Consider the following 23,440-nt stretch of genomic DNA (forward strand, 5'->3'; position numbering starts at 1 on the left):
GAAAAATTGTTATTTACTAAGTTTTTATTTCATATAGTTTAGAGAGTATACTCATCGTCAGGCGAGCGTTTGAAAGACGACATAGGGCACCTGTCAACGACACCTTCTAATCGACGCCGATTCATTGGCAAGCATGGCGGCTTCCCAGTTGGTAAGAAAACAAAAGTAGTAAAATTCCTTAATTTCACACAAATTGAATTACATAATTGTTTTTGATTTGTCAACAATAATAAAGAAATGGTCAACATATATCATATGCTATTCGCTTGTTCCGTTAATTAAGTTTGCACTGCTACTGCAGCTGACATATGCATGTTGCTCTTCGTCCTGTTCTACTTTCAAAATCGAATATACGTACATATGTATGTGACTATAGCCCTACATGTAGGTCTAAGCAATGTTATTCAACAGTTTCCCCTATCCAGCTGCACACTTTGTTTGATGATATAGTCCATGCATTTAATATGTAGCTGTTTATTGTTTACATTTTCTCACATTCTCTATATTTTATTTACTTGCAGTATTCCATCATTTTCAAACAAGAACAAGGTAAGTGTAATGGCATACTTGTACGGTAGGAGTACTATTTCCCAGCCATATGTGAGAGACTTTTGGAAGCATATCTTCATGGGTAGTAGGAGTCAAAAATGCATAGTCTCACCATGGCCATGTAGGATTCAAATCCTTGTCTAGCCAAACACTAGTCCTGGAAAACCACAAACTAGCTATTATAAGCAAACTAGAGTATTATACAGGGCTTTTTCTAGGTAAATTGGGAAAAGGCCCCTGTGTGAATTTGGGAAAATTCATCGGCATATCGACATAAATGTTCTTTTGTCAAAAGGCAATAAAATGACCAAATATGTATTTTATCTTTCTTTATTTTGTCTTCAATGACAGATACTAATATCTAGGTGCTCCCACTGAAAACAACCAATCTTATTAATTCTTCACTGTCTTTCTATTCAAAATATATACCGTTAGAGGGAAATAAAGATTCATTAAGTCCATGTTCAGTAGGAGAGAATACAAACTTTATCTTTAATATGTAATTTAAACTGCATGGTGTTACATAAAACGTTTTTAAATAGAAAAGTATTCTGCCCTAAATAAAACACAAAGGTAACTGATCAACGCAGAAATTATTGCAAATACACTCTGTATATTATAAAAGAAGTTTGAAAATGAAATATATTACACTAAGTATGGATTCAAACAAAATGTTTAATTTACAACTTATGTTTAACCGATTAAATAGCAGACGAAACCTCAACACTAGGCTGTCACTCATCGCAGTACTGACACAACACACTAACCATACCAAACTGCAAGTGGGCCATGTGCCAAAAATACCTACTGACAGGACTTCGGATATTGTGCTTGTGGTGTTAATTAATTGTTGATTCCCATTCATAATCCAATTTTTATGCCTGGTTGATGTTTTGCGTCTGTATCTTGGTTAGTCTACCTGCATTCTCGGCCAGTCGACTCGCCTGTCATGGCCGCCATTTTTTGGGTGTGTTCGATTGCAAATCCCAATAGTGGTGGAACAATTATTAGGCCAATCTAAAATATTTTCAGATTGAGAAAAAAATCTATGAAATTGACAAAATTCTAGCCTAAATCTCATTGGGAATGGGGCTGAATATCGGCCCCTGAGAGACCCTAGAAAAAACCCTGTTATAGCCCATTTGGAGTATTGATTTGTTACTAAAATAGTTTAAATTGCTGAAATCTCAAATTTTGCAATACTTTTCAAAAAATCACATTAATATATGCCATGATAAAGTACAATTTACTGAAATTTGTACATGTGCAGTAGAGACATTTGTTACTTGTGAACTTGATGCAACTTTTCTCAAAGTATTGCATCTATTTTGAAAACTTTCCGACATGAAAATAAATAAATCAAATTTTTGCACTTGTGTTATTTTTCATAGTTAAACAAATGTGATTTGTGAAAATATTTGGGAAAAGTTAATTTTAAAGCGATTTCATCTACTTTTAGTAACAAATCCATATGCCAATTAAGGTACAATAATCTAGTTACAAGATATGAAGTTCACAGTTTGTAGACTTGCTGTATAATTCGGAAAGGCCTTCATATTTATATGTGAAAAAATGTCTAAAGCTGTTATTTGATATTTCATACTGTGCAGATTTATGACCTTGTAAGTAAGCAATATAAAACAATTAAGATAAAATGACTAAAGACATTTTGATAATGTGTTTGCCATTGCGTAATAATTTATATCTTTGCTCCATTAGCTGTAATAGGCACCTATTGTAGCTCTAAAGACAACATCACTGCCTTCTAAGAGTCTTTTTGAGCTACAGTATTGCAGCTAGGACTAATCAATACAGTAAATTGTACTTAATTGACCCACGTCGTTTTGGTCTTATAAATCTGATGTAATGAGCTACTTGGTCCCTGACGATTGATCCGATCCAGAACTATTACAATATATACATGTATAGTTGTATAACCATATTGGCAAGTTCTTACGTGTGTAACAGTTTGGGGTTAGGTCGATTGCCAGCAACATGGTACATGTAGCTTAATTGATGGAGTATCTGGCTAGGTTTAATTGATGGAGTATCTGGCTAGGTTTAATTGATGGAGTATCTGGCTAGGTTTAATTGATGGAGTATCTGGCTAGGTTTAATTTCAGACCGAGGGGTCCAGGCCTAGGTCTGAACCTGGTCTGGCCTTGCTTTTTTTGAGGGAATATTGTAACAGTTCTTGATCAGGTCAATTGCAATTGACCACATGTTTTGAAGGTTCCGGGTTTAAATCCTGTTCCGTCTGTGCATTTTCCCACTCCTTATACAATTTTTAAAAACTTTTTGGGAACACTCTGTCATGAAGTCAATATTGATATCTAGTTTCATAAATATCTCAATTTCTTATGATTTATTGTAAATTGGTGTTATAAGAATTCTCAATTATATGAAAACTTTCAGAAATATCTCAATCTCTTATGATTTATTGTAAATTGGTGTTATAAGAATTCTCAATTATATGAAAACTTTCAGAAATATCTCAATCTCTTATGATTTATTGTGAATTGGTGTTATAAGAGTTCTCAATTATATGAAAACTTTGTATTGTATTGTAATAAAGTTAGGAATTTAATTATATATCTATAAACCAAAAAGTTGATTGACTTTCTTGTGTTACCAGCTCATGAAGACAGCATATGGAGTTGCTCCTGGCGACAGAATGAGAGAGACAGAACAGAGAATATTGTTACGGGAGGAATTGATGATATGGTGAAAATATGGAGATGGTGAGTGTTATATTCTTCTGGGAAAATGTTACTTGTCTGTCGTACTGGGCCATGTACCATCTGTAAACTTACTCAAATGACTTCAAGAACCAATTGACCCAGGCTACTGATATATGGCCTGTAGCATGCTGGGATGAAGGGCTACCAAGTTTGTTCAAAATATTGACCTTGATCTTTGTCATATTCTTCTGTGAAAATGTGACATGGTTTGTATCTAATGTATGTAAAAGAAGTCGCCAAGGGGATCAATGTATATATAATAAAGGTGGTCTGTTGGAGCATTCTTCAGTCTGTAGAGTCATTTGTTTATCACACCAGATGTTAGATTTGACTGTTGAAGTCAAAGCACTTAACAGGGATATGCATTTTCTCCTTTTCTTCAACAGATGAAATCTTTGGTACTTGAGATAAGAAAAAATCCAGTAGATATAACTTGTTAGTTGGGAAAAGAGACAATGGAAACATTTTGTGGGGAAAAAAAAGAAGAAAATTCAACCGTTCTAAATATAATATATGTATCTTTCAACCATACAACATAGACAGCAGGTAGAATTGTTGAGTAATGTATATATATGACGTCCCACGTCTTTTGTGTTGGAATCCCAATTCTGGCAGTTGCCAGGTACTGACCGCTGGTGGGTGGGTTTTTTCCGGGTACTCCAGCTTTCCTCCACCATCAATGCTGGCATGTCCTTAAATGACCCTAGCTGTTAAACTTATGAAACTAAACTAATCAATGTAATATTTTATTGAATTTCAAGGTGGAATCTTACTTAAGACCCTTGACACTGTTACCTATATCTTCAGATTGAAAAAAAATTTATGGTTTGACTAAGACTTTTGAAAGTATTATACAATGATGGGATCAAGGGTCTGTTTCCGAATCAAAATTTCTATTACTATCTTTTGATGACATAACCTCAGATATTTAAGTTGTGGTTGCTCTCTTAATTCTATAAACTCTGTGTTACAGGTCAGATGACAAACTTGACCTGAAACATGAATTGGAAGGTCACCAGCTAGGGGTCGTCTCCGTGGATATGAACCAGTCTGGCACATGTATCCTTATCTATCGACAGACACACTTCAAAACATCACATGGCTACCTAATGGCCAAGCAAATTCAATACTTCAAATCTTTAAGCAATAAACTGTAACCATTTGACATCAGTGGATATGAAGCCCGTCCGGAAGGAAGATAAATAGAATGGCACCTGTTAGGGAGCCATGAATATTTATCTTTGTAACGGCTGGGATTCATATCTACTGTATGTACAATCTCATAACAGTTTATAATTTATTATTATATTTCCATTACGATCATTCAAATTCAAAACTATACACGCTTATATATCCTTTGAATTTCCCACTTGCACAAGTGTTGATGTCACCAGGTTCAATAAACGGAACAGCCATAGCATCAGCTTCTGAATATAATTCAATACAAAACGGTTTGAAATAAGCAAACAAATGAAATTATGCGATGATTAATTTTTAGCTCACCTGGCCCAAAGGGCAGGTGAGCTTATATCATGGCGCAGCGTCCGTCGTCCATCGTCCGTCCGTCATCCGTCCATCAACATTTCCTTTAAATCGCTACTAGTCATAGAGTTCTGCATGGATTGTAACCAAATTTGGCCACAAACATCCTTGGGGGAAGGGGAACAGAACTTGTATAAATTTTGGCTCTGACCCCCTGGGGGCAGGAGGGGTGGGGCCCAATAGGGAAAATAAAGGTAAATCCTATAAAACGCTACTTGTCCTAGAGTTCTGCATGGATTGTAACCAAATTTGGCCACAAACATCCTTGGGAGAAGGGGAACAGAACTTGTATAAATTTTGGCTCTGACCCCCCGGGGGCAGGAGGGGCGGGGTCCAATAGGGAAAATAAAGGTAAATCCTATAAATCGCTACTTGTCCTAGAGTTCTGCATGGATTGTAACCAAATTTGGCCACAAACATCCTTGGTGGAAGGGGAACAGAACTTGTATAAATTTTGGCTCTGACCCCCTGGGGGCAGGAGGGGGGGGGGCCCAATAAGTGAAATTGAGGTAAGTCCTATAAAACGCTACTTGTCCTAGAGTTCTGCTTGGATTTTAACCAAATTTTGCCACAAACATCCTTGGGGGAAGGGGAACAGAACTTGTAAAAAATTTGGCTCTGACCACCCTGTGGGCAGGAGGGGCGGGGCACAATAGGGGAAATAGAGGTAAATCTTATAAATAGCTACTTGCCCTAAAGTTCTGCATGGATTGTAACCAAATTTGGCCACAAACATCCTTGGGGGAAGGGGAACAGGACTTGTATATATTTTGGCTCTGACCCCATGGGGGCAAGAGGGGTGGGGCCCAATAGGGGAAATAGAGGTAAATCCTATAAATCGCTACTTGTCCTAGAGTTCTGCATGGATTGTAACCAAATTTGGCCACAAACATCCTTGGCGAAAGGGGAACAGAACTTGTATAAATTTTGGCTCTGACCCCTTGGTGGCAGGAGGGGCAGGGCCTAATAGGGGAAATAGAGGTAAATCCTATAAATAGCTACTTGTCCTAGAGTTCTGCATTGATTGTAACCAAATTTGACCAGAAACATCCTTGGGGGAAGGGGAACAGAACTTGTATGAATTTTGGCTCTGATCCCCCCCGGGGGCAAGAGGGACGGTGCCCAATAGGGGAAATAGAGGTAAATCCTTTAAATCGCTACTTGTCCTAGAGTTCTACATGGATTGTAACCAAATTTAGCCACAAACATCCTTGGGGGAAGGGGAACAGAACTTGTATAAATTTTGGCTATGATCCCCTGGGGGCAGAGAGAGGTGGGGCCCAATAGGGGAAATAGAGGTAAATCCTATAAATCGCTACTTGTCCTAGAGTTCTGCATTGATTGTAACCAAATTTGACCAGAAACACCCTTGGGTTTAACAGAATTTGTATAAATTTTACCTTTGACCCCCTGGAGCAGAAAGAGTGGGGCCCAATAGGGGAATTAGAGGGGTAAATATTCAAATTCCTTCAGAAAAGAAACAATGAACTTGTATTAACGAAACTTTCTGTACATGTTAGGCTAGTGCTCTAGTTGTGCCTTTTGCTAATGGGAACCTTTCATTTTTGATACTTTTTCTGTTACCATGGAAACTTATTCAAAAATACCATATTATTAAAGTTTCCTTTCTATTCCGGGCTATAACTCGAAAACCGTTCAACTTGGCTACACGAAACTTTCTGTACATGTTAGGCTAGTGCTCTAGTTGTGCCTTTTTCTAATGGGAACCTTCCATTTTCAATACTTTTTCTGTTACCATGGAAACTTATTAAAAAATACCATATTATTAAAGTTTCCTTTCTATTCCGGGCTATAACTCGAAAACCGTTCAACTTGGCTACACGAAACTTTCTGTTCATGTTAGGCTAGTGCTCTAGTTGTGCCTTTTGCTAATGGGAACCTTTCATTTTCGATACTTTTTCTGTTACCATGGAAACTTATTAAAAAATACCATATTATTAAAGTTTCCTTTCTATTCCGGGCTATAACTCGAAAACCGTTCAATTTGGCTACACAAAACTTTCTGTACATGTTAGGCTAGTGCTCTATTCAGATCATCATATTGTGTGGGGAAAGCTGTCAAGGTTATAGGAGGTAATCTTATATTTATAATTACCTCATAAATTAGGTATCCGAATGCTCCATAAAGTGTTATCCATGTACACCACCAGCTGTCATATTGTTTTTCAGTTTTAGAATACCCATATATTGTTACTTGTGAATTTGGACAATTGCTTTGATGCAGTTCCATCAACATAATGAGATGTAAATTATGCAATGTATATATTTAGATATGTTTGTGTCATAAAAAATATCATATTCATATTACTTAAACATGTTACATCAATTCTGTGTTCTTTTATTCTTTTAAATGTCATGTTACTGGAGAGCGGATATATTGTTGTATGAATTTATTCAAGGACAATACTAAGCTCTGTTCAAATAGTTAAACCTACATGGATGACAATATCAAGATTTAAACTCTTAGTTACAATGAGCTTCATTTATTTTATGTTTGAGCTTTCATACACAACTGGGCGCGGGGGATAATGCCAAGCTTTGCGGCTCCTTGTCAATAATTGATTTTGATATTTTGTTTGTTTGAAGATAATTCAAAATATACCTGTATTGTATGACCTTGACCTTGTTGAGTGGCTGCTTCCAGCAGTCTAGATAGCCATGTACGGGTGTGGGACGTGGAGACTGGCAAGTGTATCAAGAGTATGGACGCTGGACCAGGTACAATATCATCTCATGTAACACTAATTAACGCTAACTACATATCACATCATATTACACTAGTTAATGCTAACTACATATCAGATCATATTACACTAGTTAATGCTAACTACATATCACATCATATTACACTAGTTAATGCTAACTACAATCAAACCTGTCTATAACGACCACTGAAGGGGTGACAGAAAAACGGTCACTATAGACAGGTTGCCTTTATAGACAGGTTGGGGCTTTCGGGCCAATCAGCGAGCTAGTAAATAAAACTGAATTATATCAATGCAAAACAGACCTGCTATTGGATATTATATATTTATTGCCATGAATGATTTAAGAAATGATAATTGTGTTTTGATATATGATATATCCCTAGTAGATTTTTTCAGCTTTGAACATAATCATTCCCTAATTATTGGCTTCACATGGCCTGGAATTATCTGTGCAAGATTATTTTCAGACAACGTATGCGTGTAATACAACACATTCTCGCTGGCAAGTCGTATGTAATGTTGCCGTGTAACCAGTTTTGACGGATTAATCTCGGAACATGAAAGATCGATTTGGAGGAGTTTTCTCACAGTATATAACTTCAAAACTATTAAAATCACAATGCTGGTACACATATTAACTTTTAGTAGCATTTCTACCAAGTAATGTGACCGTATTTTATTGATAAACACATCGAGTTACATCGGGCGAATATCCAACTGACTCAAATTGTAAAGAAATCAAACGTAAATTTATAGGACTAATTTGAAATAGGTTAAGTACAGGCCATTTCTTAGTAATAAAACAATGTTAGATATCGACAATGAATAACGGAACACATTAAATAAATCGGCATGTTTTATTTTGCCTACAGTATCATCCGAGTTGTGGCTTCAAAATCACGCTTTACTAGTGATCTTTTCGTGCACATGGCGTTCGCGACCAAACATAATTTCAGTCTTGATATGCATAAACGGTCGTTAAAACTTCCATCCTAAAGTCGGCAACCATATTTGTACCTTAAATGTTACGACCGCTAGGTTATAAACCGTACAGTCCTGTATAAACAATTCATAGCTTGGGCTTCAGTAATAGCTGCCATTTGCTTATTAAGGGAGTTAATTACCGGAAGTAAGTCAAAGTGACGCTACTACACACACACTGGGCGACCAGTCAATAGACAACTTTGACGGGGCTAAAATGACCGGTCGTTAGCCACATTAGACAGGTGGTCGTTATGCACAGTGCCATTATATAGTAAAAATGCACGGGGAGTCTAAAAACCGGTCGTTATAGACAGGCGGTCGTTATATACAGGCGGTCGTTAGAGCAGGTTTGACTGTACATATCACATCATATTACACTAGTTAATGCTAACTACATATCACATCATATTACACTAGTTAACGCTAACTACATATCACATCATATTACACTAGTTAATGCTAACTACATATCACATCATATTACACTAGTTAATGCTAACTACATATCACATCATATTACACTAGTTAATGCTAACTACATATCACATCATATTACACTAGTTAATGCTAACTACATATCACATCATATTACACTAGTTAATGCTAACTACATATCACATCATATTACACTAGTTAACGCTAACTACATATCACATCATATTACACTAGTTAACGCTAACTACATATCACATCATATTACACTAGTTAACGCTAACTACATATCACATCATATTACACTAGTTAACGCTAACTACATATCACATCATATTACACTAGTTAATGCTAACTACATATCACATCATATTACACTAGTTAACGCTAACTACATATCACATCATATTACACTAGTTAACGCTAACTACATATCACATCATATTACACTAGTTAACGCTAACTACATATCACATCATATTACACTAGTTAACGCTAACTACATATCACATCATATTACACTAGTTAATGCTAACTACATATCACATCATATTACACTAGTTAATGCTAACTAAATATCACATCATATTACACTAGTTAATGCTAACTAAATATCACATCATATTACACTAGTTAATGCTAACTACATATCACATCATATTACACTAGTTAATGCTAACTACATATCACATCATATTACACTAGTTAACGCTAACTACATATCACATCATATCACACTAGTTAACGCTAACTACATATCACATCATATTACACTAGTTAACGCAACACTACAATCACATCATATTACACTAGTTAACGCCAACTACATATCACATCATATTACACTAGTTAACGGTAACTACATATCACATTCATATTACACTAGTTAACGCTAACTACATATCACATCATATTACACTAGTTAAGGCTAACTACATATCACATCATATTACACTAGTTAACGCTAACTACATATCACATCATATTACACTAGTTAAAGCTAACTACATATCACATCATATTACACTAGTTAATGCTAACTACATATCACCTCATATTACACTAGTTAACGCTAACTACATATCACATCATATTACACTAGTTAATGCTAACTACATATCACATCATATTACACTAGTTAACGCTAACTACATATCACATCATATTACACTAGTTAATGCTAACTACATATCACATCATATTACACTAGTTAACGCTAACTACATATTACATCATATTTCACATCATATTACACTAGTTAATGCTAACTACATATCACTTCATATTACACTAGTTAATCATATTATTTTTCAAATAATAAGTCACTGTCATTTCTAACTGTGAAACAAGGAAACTTGTACATTTTGCTTCTAAATTCATTTTGTAAAATACGAAAACCACTCTGCTCAATTTCTTATGAAAGAATGCAGATAAACAATTAAATAAGATAGACGTAAAGAAAAAAATATGTCTTTTATTGATCCATTAGACGTTGGAGATGTTCAAAGTCCAGGAAATCCTTCGAAGTAACCCTTTAAACTCAAATCAAAATATTTATATTTCTATGGAATAGATTTACTTCCACTTTCTGAATACTTGCAAATGTAATACATATTAATTCTGGTTATAGTTTTGTATTTTAGAAATAACAAATAAAAAGTGTAAAACAAAAAGATATCTAGAGATAAAGTGAGATACGCTTATCATCAATATTTGATGATTTGTTGCAGTTGATGCGTGGACACTGGCGTTCTCACCAAGCTCACAGTTCCTGGCATCGGGGAGTCACAGTGGTAAAATCAACATGTTTGGTGTGGATACAGGCCGGAAGGAACAGTCACTGGATACCAGAGGGAAATTCACACTTAGTATTGCCTTTGTAAGAGGAAATAACTGAATCATTTAAGCATTGATGTCACTATTTTTTAGCTTCATCGCGATCTGAAAGAAATTCTGATTGCAAACTGTATGAATCAGTGTGATTCTCACAAAAGTTTGCAAACATAATTTATTTCATTCCCAAATGAAATTAAATATAGTTACATCAGTACTTATAATTAATTTTCCAGACTACTTGATAACATAAAATACGTTAAAACATATAATTCCATTGTTTTTCCCATGGATTATTTTTTCTTAATCAATACGCAACGTACGTTGACATCTCTATTGGGACATTATAATAACAATGGGTTTTCGTGCCATTCTCAGATATTTACTTCATAGTAGTTTGAAGAAAAACAATCTGCCAATCAGAAAGTCGGATTTAGTATGATAAAAAATAAATGTTCAAAGATATATTAGAGTCAAAACTGGAGATGAAATTGTTAACATATATTCTATAGGTTTCATTCCTCTGGATATCTGGGTATTAAACTATCCATATTCTTTATTAGATTGAAGAGCTTTGCTGACAATAGCGAATTATAAGGTACTTTTAAATTAATAAAATCATTATGAATTCATTGTTTGCAAAACTCTGGCATCAATGTAAACCATATATTTCATAAAAAGCTCTAATCACTCTAAAGTATTACAAGGGAATATACATATATATGTGTATTGGAACCACTGGAGTAAATAATGAACTTATTGCTTTATCTTCAGAGTCCAGATGGACGATACATTGCAAGTGGAGCTATAGACGGTATCATTAATGTGTTTGATATTGAGACTGGCAAACTAATGCACACTCTAGAAGGTAAACACAGTCAAATATATATGTTATTATTATATTAGGGTATTATTCCTCCACTCTGGCAGCAGTTCTAGTTTACACTATTTATTATTCAAAGATGTGTTTTTGAGTTCGCCAGCATCAGAAGGTTGGCTATTAGAATCATCTTTCGTCTGTAGTGTTGTCTATCTGTTCTTCCATCCATTAAAAAAAAAATTGTTACTGCTATTTCTCAGGACTTACTGAAAGGATATTTCTCAAATTCCATATGTAGGTTTCCCTAGGGACCTAGTTAAGCACAATGTGTTTTGCGACCAATCGGTCAACAAGCAGACTGACAGTCTGCCATCTTGGATTTTAATTCATTTCACTTGAAGTTTGTTAACACTATTTCTCAAAGAGCACTTGTGGTTTGAAGTTGAAGTTTGAAATGCAGAGAAATAATCCCTCTTTCTATTGTGAGACATACATCATTCTTTGGTGGGTGTCAAGATCCCTTTTGGATCTCTTGGTATGAATCTTGAATCATATTCTCAGTTCTGGAAAAAAAGTAAAGGGAAAACTATAATGATTCAATACTATATTACTAAATGTATATAACCGTATGATTTTAAACAAGGATGATATACACTGGTATAGAAACGCCATTCAATTCTATCTTTCACACTGGAGTTATCTACCCTTGGCAGCATTGTTTTTCTTTTGTGAATTGTGACAATGTGGTGTGAAAACCACAACGATTTTACATGGAATCTACTGTCTTCAAACAATCACTCTGTATAGCAGATAATCCTGATATAAAAAAAAAAAAATATTTCCTGAAATTTTACTGAAGCATTAATGATTTTAAGATTGATAACTTAATTAATTATTACACTATTTAATTTCTAGGTCACGCTATGCCGATCCGATCTCTATGTTTCTCTCCTGACTCGCAGCTACTGGTAACAGGATCAGATGATAACCAGATTAAAATATATGATGTGTAAGTCGCTTAGTTCTCTTATTATAGATATTCATATATTTTTAGGTCACCTGAGACGAAGTCACAAGTGACCTATTCTAATCGCCTTTTGTCCGTCGTCGTGCGTTGTGCGTCGTCCGTCGTGTGTTTTACAATTTACATTTTCGACTTCTTCTCAAAAACCGCTGAAGCAATTTCAATGAAATTTTGCACAAACCTTCTAAGGCATATGGTCAATCAAAATTGTGAATTATATGACCCCCACCCCCCAGGGGGCTGTGGGAGGGGCCAAAAGGGGTAAACTTGACTAAAATTTCAAAAATCTTCTCCTCCTCTCACAGATGTGGTAGAATCAAATACTCTTCATAAATAGAAAGGTCTCAAGGCCCTCTACAAAAATTGTGAATTATATGACCCTGGGGTCTCAGGTTTCCCCCTGGGGAGGGGGTTAAGTTTACTATAGTTTATATAGTGAAAACACATTTTGGAGCATTACTTGGTCATTTATAAAAGAAATTAGTCAAATGTTGTCAGAATTATCTCTATGAAATGTCCATTGAATTCTATTAACAAATTTTCCATGACTGACTCCCAGGGGCCTTAGGGGTGGGGCCAAAAGGGGTCAAATAGGCTAAAACTTCAAAAATCTTCTTCTAAAATTCTGGAACTGGTAGAATCGAATACTCTTCATAGATGGAAAGGTCCTAAGGTCCTTTACAAAAATTGTGAATTATATGACCCTGGGGTCTCATGTTTCCCCCTGGGGAGGGGGGTCAAGTTTACTATAGTTTATATAGGAAAAACACATATATGAATATTTTTTGCTTATTTTTCATAGGAATTTAGTCAAACTGGGTTAGAATATTTAGCCTGAGATAGCATTTTATCGTCATATCCATATTGGTCCTGGCTGACCCCCAGGGGCCTTAGGGGTGGGGCCAAAAAAGGGTCAAATAGGCTAAAACTTCAAAAATCTTCTTCTAAAATTTTGGAACTGGTAGAATCAAATACTCTTCATAGATGGAAAGGTCTTAAGGTCCTTTACAAAAATTGTGAATTATATGACCCTGGGGTCTCATGTTTCCCCTGGGGAGGGGGTCAAGTTTACTATAGTTTATATAGGAAAAAACACATGTATGAATATTTTTTGCTTATTTTTCATAGGAATTTAGTCAAACTGGGTTAGAATGTTTAGCCTGAGATAGCATTTTATCTTCATATCCATATTGGTCCTGGCTGACCCCCAGGGGCCTTAGGGGTGGGGCCAAAAAAGGGTCAAATAGGCTAAAACTTCAAAAATCTTCTTCTGAATTCACAGATTTGATGGAACCTGATACTCTTCATAGATTGGAAGGTCTTAATGCCCTTTACAAAAATTGTGAATTTCATGGCCCTGGGATCTCAGATTTTCCCCTGGGTAGGGCGTCAAGTTTACTATAGTTTATATAAGAAAAAACACATTTATGAATATTTTTTGCTTATTTTTCATAGGAAATTAGTCAAACTGGGTTAGAATGTTTAGCCTGAGATAGCATTTTATCGTCATATCCAAATTGGTCCTGGCCGACCCCCAGGGGCCTTAGGGGCGGGGCCAAAAAAAGGGTCAAATAGGCTAAAACTTCAAAAATCTTCTTCTGAATTCACAGATTTGATGGAAACTGATACTCTTCATAGATTGGAAGGTCTTAAGGCCCTTTACAAAAATTGTGAATTTCATGGCCCTGGGATCTCAGATTTTCCCCTGGGTAGGGCGTCAAGTTTACTATAGTTTATTTTTTTATTTTTTGGGTATATAGGAAAAACACATTTATGAACATTATTTGCTTTGTTTTCATAGGAAATTAGTCAAACTTGGTTAGAAGTATTAGCCTGAAATAGCATTTTAACACCAAATCCATATTTGTCCTGGCCTGGCCCACCCCCAGGGGCTAGAGGGGTGGGGCCAAAAGGGGTCAAATAGGCTAAAACTTCAAAAATCTTATTCTGAATTCACAGATTTGATGGAACCAAATAATCTTCATAGATTAAAAAGTGAAATTTATAAAATCACTGACATTAATGACTGACTTCTTGTTTGGTTTTGTTGTTTAACATTGCAAAAGCAAATTGGAATTTTAAGCATAAGGTTTGGTAAAATAATACACTATCAAAATGAAAAACAAAAAATCTAAATTCTAAAAGGTTCAACTTAAATGTTTATTCTAATTCTGGTAAACATCAAATTTTACAGATTTGAACGTCAACTTTGCATGCAAAAATTTCTGTAGCAGCAACACAGGTGTCCCGTAAAGGCCTCTTGGGCCTCTTGTTATGTTAATAACATGAAAATTCAAAATCCTTTGTTTACTTAATATTGTGAAGGTTAAGCTTTGTTTGTTTGTTTGTTTGATTTATTAACGTCCTATTAACAGCTATGGTCATGTAAGGACGGCCTCCCATGTATGGGGTGTGTTGCGTGTATGTTGTGCGAAGTGCGAAGTGAGTGTACTGGGAGACTGCGGTATGTTCGTGTTGTGTCTTCTTGTATAGTGGAACTGTTGCCCATTTTATAGTGCTATATCACTGAAGCATGCCGCCGAAGACACCAAGCAACACACCCCACCTGGTCACATTATACTGACAACGGGCGAACCAGTCGTCCCACTCCCTGTATGCTGAACGCTAAGCAGGAGCAGAAACTACCACTTTTATAGACTTTGGTGTGTCTCGGCCAGGGGACATAACCCAGAGCCTTCCTCACAGGGGCGAACAAAATTTGTTACTGGGTTTAAAATCAGTGATATTGATCTTTAACATTGTTATAAACCAAAATGTCTGCACAGTGAATCTCCATAGAAATCTATAGCGCAGATATATAGAAATACTTACAACCTTCCTCGTGGTCATCAGAAAGTATTAGGCCAAAATAAATTAATTAGTTGGTTCTCAGGCCCAAGCGCATATCATTTTTAAGCCCCACATTTTTTTGTACGTTTTAGACAGCACATCTTAAAAACGTTTGCCTGCATTCACACTACGAGTATTCCAAGCGCCAACGTGATCTTGATTGGCAAACGCACAAGGTTGCTCCCGTAAAAAAATTGTCTATCTCGGGCTTTTTTAGCAGTTTTAGACGTCACATCTTTTAAACGTTTATCTGCAATACTAGTGAATGAATGTTCCAAGCGCCAAAGTGATATGCAAAACACGACATTGTGATACGGTTATGTGATAATGTCGCTGGTATCTGTCCACATTCCGCACGGTTCCACTGTCGTGCTGCCATTGAACATTATCGGTGGATTCTCCGATGCTTTTACTTTGACCGAACTATTCCAATCATTGAAGGAAGGCACATTAGGACCCCTAGATTGGACTTTTCCCAAGAAACTGATGCTGAACAAAATGATGGAGTCAATCGGTCAGAGCAAAGTGTCTGGGTTTGATCAAGTAATGATGAACTTGAACGTTGGGGAGACTATCACAGCATTCCGCCGTTACATCCGATATGACATTATTGATTGTGCATGCACCCAAACGAAACCTGAATACCATGATCATGACGAAAGGAGTGATAGTGGGAACCGTAAACGAAATCCTTTTAAATTGAAACTTTGGTGGATTTTACCTCCTATTGTGTTGTGAAATTGAAAGAAAAAAAGAAATCCCTTGTCTCTTTTTTCTACAATAAAAAAGAAAAAAAAAACAAGCCCTCCTTCCCTCATCTATTTTCAGAAAAGTGGCCTGAGAGCCAACTAATTATTTTTTTTGGGGTTGTTATTGGATATGATACTACAGTTTATAAGTGGAAAAGATTTACATAATATAAACTTCACAAGACACAGTGTCATCTCATCAACAAACCAAAACTGGAACGAGGAGATGAGTTACCTTTATACAGGGATGCCTGGAATTTTATAATATGGTTGAACCTTTCTTACAATATAAACAGATATTTTGTTATTTTCTCTTCAACACATTTATCAATTATAAAAAGATATTTTGTAATTCATCTATTCAACACATTTATCAATCATAAGCAGATATTTTGTAATTCATCTATTTAATATATTTATTAATTATAAAAAGATATTTTGTAATTCACCTCTTCAACACATTTATCAATTATCTTTTGGAAATTTACAGCCAACATGCAAATTTAGCCGGCACTTTATCTGGTCATGGATCCTGGGTGTTGAGTGTGGATTTTTGCCCTGATAACACACACTTTGTCTCAAGGTATGTATACTATAACTAATTCTGCCTGATAAGGACTAGTTCTGTCCCGATAATAAACAACGGTCTCTGTAGTTCTGTCCCGATAATAAACAACGGTCTCTGTATAAAGTGGCTTTATCCAGGTTACAGGTTCAAGGTATACCACAAAGTTACTGATGTTCTACTTCAAAAATTGTAAAAGAGAAACATGTTTGGGTTACTTAAGATATATGTAATTATAAACATATGGGTCACTTAAGATATATGTAATTATAAACATAATAACATTTTAAAGCTCAACTAAAGGCCCAAAACAAAAATTAAAGTTTCTTAAAATCAACAATTACACATCCAAAAAATCAGTCTGTGATGCTAAAGTGTTTTGCTGCCTGTCATTTGGACTAGTAAACCCCGAAATTATACTAGTCCGACTATTTAATCACTAGTCCAAATTCATATATACAGTAAAATCCCTCTAACTCGAACCCGGATTCCTCGAATACCCCCTATTCGTCGAACTGGTCGTACGGTCCCAACCGTCTCTCTATATAATCTAAGTAACAAAACCCTGGATAGCTCGAACAGCTATTCGTCGAATACCCCTTATTCCTCAAACAGAAATATGTCCCAATTGCGTCAAATACATAGTATTTACCCATGTATTCGTCGAACAGGTGTTTGGCCCTTGAGATTTCTTTTACCTGTGTCACACCTGACTGCACCGACCGACATGGATAATTGCTCACGATCTTGTGTTTATACAGTTGGCGTGTCAAGCCTTTAGGTAATTAAGGGATTAATGGTGTCGTTATTACCTACCTACACGATCGCAAGTCGTTGTTTGATGCTAACTTTATTTAAATATTTCAGAAAAGGCATTAAGTTATTGATGTTTCTCTCGTAATAATCTTCGTTGTAAATACGGAAGTTGTTGATCCGTGTTAATAGAAAGTATGCATTGAGAAATGACAAAAGAGGCGGAAGATATTGCTGACGTCCGCCTAATTATAAAAGTTTTTTTTTTTTTAATTTCTTCGTTGGTTTCATTCGACAGGCTAACACAATGTTATTTGCCGAAAGATGTAAACGATATCAAACGATATATGCAAAGTACATTTTATCAGTGCGTTCCGTATCTTTTCATGTAAATTGTATTTTGTAACTTTACTCGTAAATACTAAATAGACATCTATAAAGATCATTTCTTATGTCCGTAAATATGCTGGTCAATAACTTTATTGTGAGTATGTATTTTGTAAATGTTTCAAATAATTTGTGATAATTAAATAATAGAAAATGTACTCCTTGTTGACCAATATGGATATTGTACATTAACCTAGATGACGATCGCTTACTCTGATGTGAATGACATTTGATTTAGGGCTTTCTCATTAGCTTTTCCAAACGCTTAATTTATGTTATACATTTTTTCAACTTGATATTGCTATCAATACAACACTTAAATAAAGAAATCCAAAATGCTGAAAGATAGGGTAATTAAAATGTCATTGCCGTGCATTTTTTGTCATAGTTTGAAACTGGACATTTTAACTGTCGATCTTGACCAACCTTGGATGAGTCGAATACCCTGTATTCCTCGAACTATTGACCTGGTCCCCTGCAGTTCGAGTTATAGGGGTTTTATTCTATATACACGTTTTGCTTCAGCACTTCTAATTCAGTCATAATCAATTTACAATTTTTTACCCAGATTGCAGATGCTTTTGTGAACACAAATTCTCACAAAATGATGCATCCGGAGTGAAATAATCGCATAAAGAATACTGGGGAGCCAGTCTAGTCCAATCAGACTAGTTTATTACAATTAGCACTAGTCCGCTGGTAAAATTACTAGTCATGGGCATTGGACTAGTGCTTAATTAGAAATTGATATTAATGGCGTAAAATGAGGTTACAATACCAAACAAATGCAAGGTTCCTGTGTTATCTATGTTAACAGTGAAAATTTATTTTACTGTTTTGCCGTCTGGCGCAGTGATAGTCTACAAACGCGCGGTAATTAGGATGATTGAGACATGATACGACCAATGCTATGAAAATCAACATTTTATCTATTTCCATTTAATTGAACAGAAGATAACAGAAGCCTGGAAGGGTCACATTGAAAATTTTTTTATGTCATTATAACGACTAAGTATGTCGTAATAACAATTTAGTTATCTTGTAGTAACGACATAGAATCTCGTAGTAACGACATTAGTTATCTTGTAGTAACGACATAGAATCTCGTAGTAACGACATTGCTAAGTCCTTATTACGACATACATTGTACTAAGTCGTTAAAACAACATAGCTAAGTTGGTATAACGACATAGGTAAGTCGTTATTTTGACATACTAAATTGTTATAACGAGATACTATGTCATTGTTACGATATAACTAAGTCGTTATTTTGACATACTAAATTGTTATAACGAGATACTATGTCATTGTTACGATATAACTAAGTCGTTATTATGACATACTAAGTTGTTATTAAGAGATACTATGATAACAACATAACTGAGTGGTTATTATGAGATACTATGTAGAGATACTACGTTGTTACGATATAACTGAGTCGTTATTAGACATACTAATTGTTATTACGAGATACTATGATAACGACATAACTGAGTGGTTATTATGAGATACTATGTCGTTGTTACGATATAACTGAGTCGTTATTATGACATACTAAGTTGTTATTACGAGATACTATGATAACGACATAACTGAGTGGTTATTATGACATAACTAAGTCGTTATTACAACATACATTGTACTAAGTCGTTAAAACAACATAGCTAAGTTGGTATAACGACATAGGTAAGTCATTACTACGACATAACTAAGTCGTTATTACAACATACATTGTACTAAGTCGTTAAAACAACATAGCTAAGTTGGTATAACGACATAGGTAAGTCGTTATTTTGACATACTAAATTGTTATAACGAGATACTATGTCATTGTTACGATATAACTAAGTCGTTATTATGACATACTAAGTTGTTATTAAGAGATACTATGATAACAACATAACTGAGTGGTTATTATGAGATACTATGTCATTACTACGACATAACTAAGTCGTTATTACAACATACATTGTACTAAGTCGTTAAAACGACATAGCTAAGTTGGTATAACGACATAGGTAAGTTGGTATAACGACATAGGTAAGTCATTATTATGACATACTAAATTGTTATAATGAGATACTATGTCGTTGTTAGGATATAACTAAGTCGTTATTATGACATACTAAGTTGTTATTATGAGATACTATGATAATGACATAACTGAGTGGTTATTATGAGATACTATGCCATTATTACCTCATAACTAAGTCGTTATTACAACATAACAAAATTGTATTATAACATTTTTTTTTTTCAATGCGACGCTAACAGGCTTCCAAAGCTCTTTTTAAGTCTTTTATTGGTGAACTAACTAAAACATTTCTCTAAATATTTTAAAAATAAATAAAACTTGAATACTCTAACAGCTTCCTTGATCCAGTCAGGTTTGAGTGAAGAAGACAATGGTATTTTAAGCATCTATATCATTAACTATTTAAAATACCAAACATATAGCTTAGTCGTCTGAATCATTTTGATATGAAAATCTCATTGGGTCTGTTTTCACTTCGACTCTGAAAGGAGTTGATTTAGAACAAAGCTAGAGAGATGCAGATAACTAATATATGCTTTGCCTGATGCCATTTGCTTCTTATTTGCAATGAAATTTTGTTGAAGTGAAATACCACACTACACTGTAGTTGATTAATAACTGACTTTAATGAAAACCAACTTGTACATTTTCTTTAACAGTTCATCCGATAAGACAGTGAAGATCTGGAATGCTGGTTCCCGCCAGTGTGTACATACATTCTACGACCACTCAGACCAGGTATTAACTCTCATTTCTCAACGGCCAAACAGGTCCTCATTTACATTGAAGAATACTTCAAACACCTAGACATCCAGATAGTGAATTTTCCATATTGTTAGATTTCATTTTCTTTATCAAAAATCAAACCTTACCTGATTATATTGATATCCAGACAATCGGCGTCAGGATTATCACAGGTCTGTTATAGCAATACAATATTAATTGACCCTTAATTGACACTAGTTCCATTATTCCAGCTTTGGATATTACAGAGTAATCTGCCCTTGTGGACAGGTATTGATTGTTACATCATTATTTTGTGAGCAAAATTCACATCCTCCTCCTGTAAAAGTATGACGTTATGCTCTCAAACACATTATGCTACAATAAATACCTACCCACATGAGCAGATAACTCTGTAATTTACAAATACAGAGTAAAAAAATCACAAACTGCATATACTTATAAAAAGCTTGTAGTTTTGAAAAATAAATTCTTCAATTCTTTTCAATGTTTCTGAATGAACTTGACCATAAAACAAATCATCTGTTTTCAAAGTCAGTCTTGGTGTTTTATTTTACAGGCATGGGGAGCCAGATACAACCATGACGGATCAAAAATTGTGTCGGTGTCCGACGATCGAGCGATACACGTGTACGACTCCCCACTCATCTCAGGCTAACTCAGGAAATGTTCATCTAACTTTACACACTGTCCATTTTATTTGAATTCTGTGGGGTTTTCCATAATTACTGCAAAGTTATAAAAATTGTCACAACAGATCTAGATTTTTACATGGTTGACAATTCATTTCAGAATTTTAAGTGTACTAGGAGACTTATAGATAATTTATGATAATGTATTGTTACCATAACAGTACATATTAATTATGCTCACAAGTTTTTTGTATTCTTGAACATAACCTGTACCTCAAGTAAAACTGCTGTGAAAGTTTGAAGGAAATAATGAAAGATCTTTCAAAGGGAAAGAATATTAAAAATGGTTTCTACAGTGGTATAAAGATGAAAAAAACTAATTTCAATTTGTGGCAGCATAAAATATTTCCAACAAAGGTTTGTATAACTACTTGTTTCATTTTTTCTATTAAGTGCTGTTATCTTTTAGAAAACCTTGAATTTGGTCTTCATAACTAACATGTTTGTTTTATTTAATAGTGGACATGCTAAATGTCCCATTGTCTCCTGTAATCTTGCATGTGTCAGAGTTATTTCCCTTAGTTTGATGTATATTGAAAGAAAACAAGTTTTAAATGTGAAAAGAAAAAATGATGCATTGTGTTTTAATCTCATCTGGATCTGTAAACTTATTTATTTACTCAAATTTATGCATATTTTGTAAGAGAGCTTGAACATGAGTTTACGTGTTTCACAAATAATTATAAATGTAATATACTAAAAGTGTCTTTAAATGTGAATTAATGTATTAAATTCTGTGAATATTGAAATTAACTAAAACATGAAATAAAATATACATGACGATAGAGTGTTTTACAGTAAAAGGAAATACCTTCATTAACTTTGTACACCACAAATGAGTTGAAATCCTTCTTCATAAAATCAATACTACACATGTATACACAGTTTATTGGTTATCTCCCCTTTCCTCCAGTAATTTGTGATACCAGGGATGATGTCATGAGTTTGGAGGTTTCGATACTTTCACAACTTTTGTTTTACCTGAGCATATCCATGTGGTATATCTGAAGATTATACTATACTTCACAACTTTTGTTTTACCCGAGTATATCCATGTAGTATATCTAAAGATTATACTATACTGTCTGGGGGGATACAAACTTTGTATCTTAATTTGTTACCACAATAAAAATATTTAAATACACATGATGATATATTTAGATAACCCTGGTCAATACTAGCCGCAATATATCGCTCGGCTAGAGAGAACTTCTCTTTAGCTCGATCGGTTGAGCGTCAGACTAGTAATCCAGAGGTCCCGAGTTCGATCCCTGGCAGAGGCAGGTATTAAATTTATTGTAAATCCTGCACCCTGTTACATTGGCGCCCATGTAGGGACTCGGGAATGATACTTCACGATACCTGCGAAGGAATCGTTGTGACCCCTGGAAACTCGAGGACGAGTTGATTCCTGGAGGGGAAGTATGTAACCCTGGTCAATACTAGCCGCAATATATCGCTCGGCTAGAGAGAACTTCTCTTTAGCTCGATCGGTTGAGCGTCAGACTAGTAATCCAGAGGTCCCGAGTTCGATCCCTGGCAGAGGCAGGTATTAAATTTATTGTAAATACACATGATGATATATTTAGATAAAAAATAAGTTTTGTTTAAACAAATTTTCAGCTGTTAAGTTTTATCTGCCAGTAATTGAGAAATGTAAAAGCTATTTGGTTATGCTCAGAATACTACATATGTAAGCTACATATTTTTGCAGCAATTAACATATACTGTATGTCAAACAACGTATTTTTATGATGATTTGATTTCAGAAGGACAAATATGGTTTGGGCCATTTTTGGCCCCCAAATTTGTCAAATTTTCAAAACTATTATTTAGTATTTGAATTGTTATACTTGACATATTTAGTACATCCTTAATTTAGTTGGAATAATAGTTTTCTAATTTTCCAGTGACAGTTTCGGTCATTTTTTGCTATGTTTTTGTTTTAGAAACCATAGAGTGCATCCTTGAACAAACTTTATAATTCTAAAGATGTATTGGGAGGGCATAC

General features: G+C 34.9%; 1 protein-coding gene across 1 annotated transcript; it reads left to right on the plus strand.

Annotated features, from left to right (window-relative positions):
• Positions 1 to 43: 43 nt before the first annotated feature.
• LOC138305525 (superkiller complex protein 8-like) lies at positions 44 to 21,785 on the plus strand. The gene is made up of 11 exons (XM_069245788.1): positions 44 to 151; positions 522 to 549; positions 3,185 to 3,290; positions 4,264 to 4,349; positions 7,485 to 7,571; positions 10,708 to 10,856; positions 11,585 to 11,678; positions 12,546 to 12,639; positions 16,744 to 16,836; positions 20,653 to 20,731; positions 21,297 to 21,785. The coding sequence occupies exons 1-11, from the start codon at positions 134 to 136 to the stop codon at positions 21,393 to 21,395; spliced, it is 933 nt and encodes a 310-aa protein (XP_069101889.1). The 5' UTR covers positions 44 to 133; the 3' UTR covers positions 21,396 to 21,785.
• Positions 21,786 to 23,440: the final 1,655 nt, after the last annotated feature.

This window comes from Argopecten irradians, chromosome 13 (genome assembly GCF_041381155.1).
Source record: "Argopecten irradians isolate NY chromosome 13, Ai_NY, whole genome shotgun sequence".
In the NCBI taxonomy this organism is placed as follows: domain Eukaryota; kingdom Metazoa; phylum Mollusca; class Bivalvia; order Pectinida; family Pectinidae; genus Argopecten; species Argopecten irradians.

Bases quoted from the DNA above. Each gene is read 5' to 3' on its own strand.
- LOC138305525 (XM_069245788.1), top strand. The intron at 11,679-12,545 runs GTAAACACAGTC...TTTAATTTCTAG, and splicing joins ACTAATGCACACTCTAGAAG to GTCACGCTATGCCGATCCGA. The intron at 12,640-16,743 runs GTAAGTCGCTTA...GGAAATTTACAG, and splicing joins CAGATTAAAATATATGATGT to CCAACATGCAAATTTAGCCG.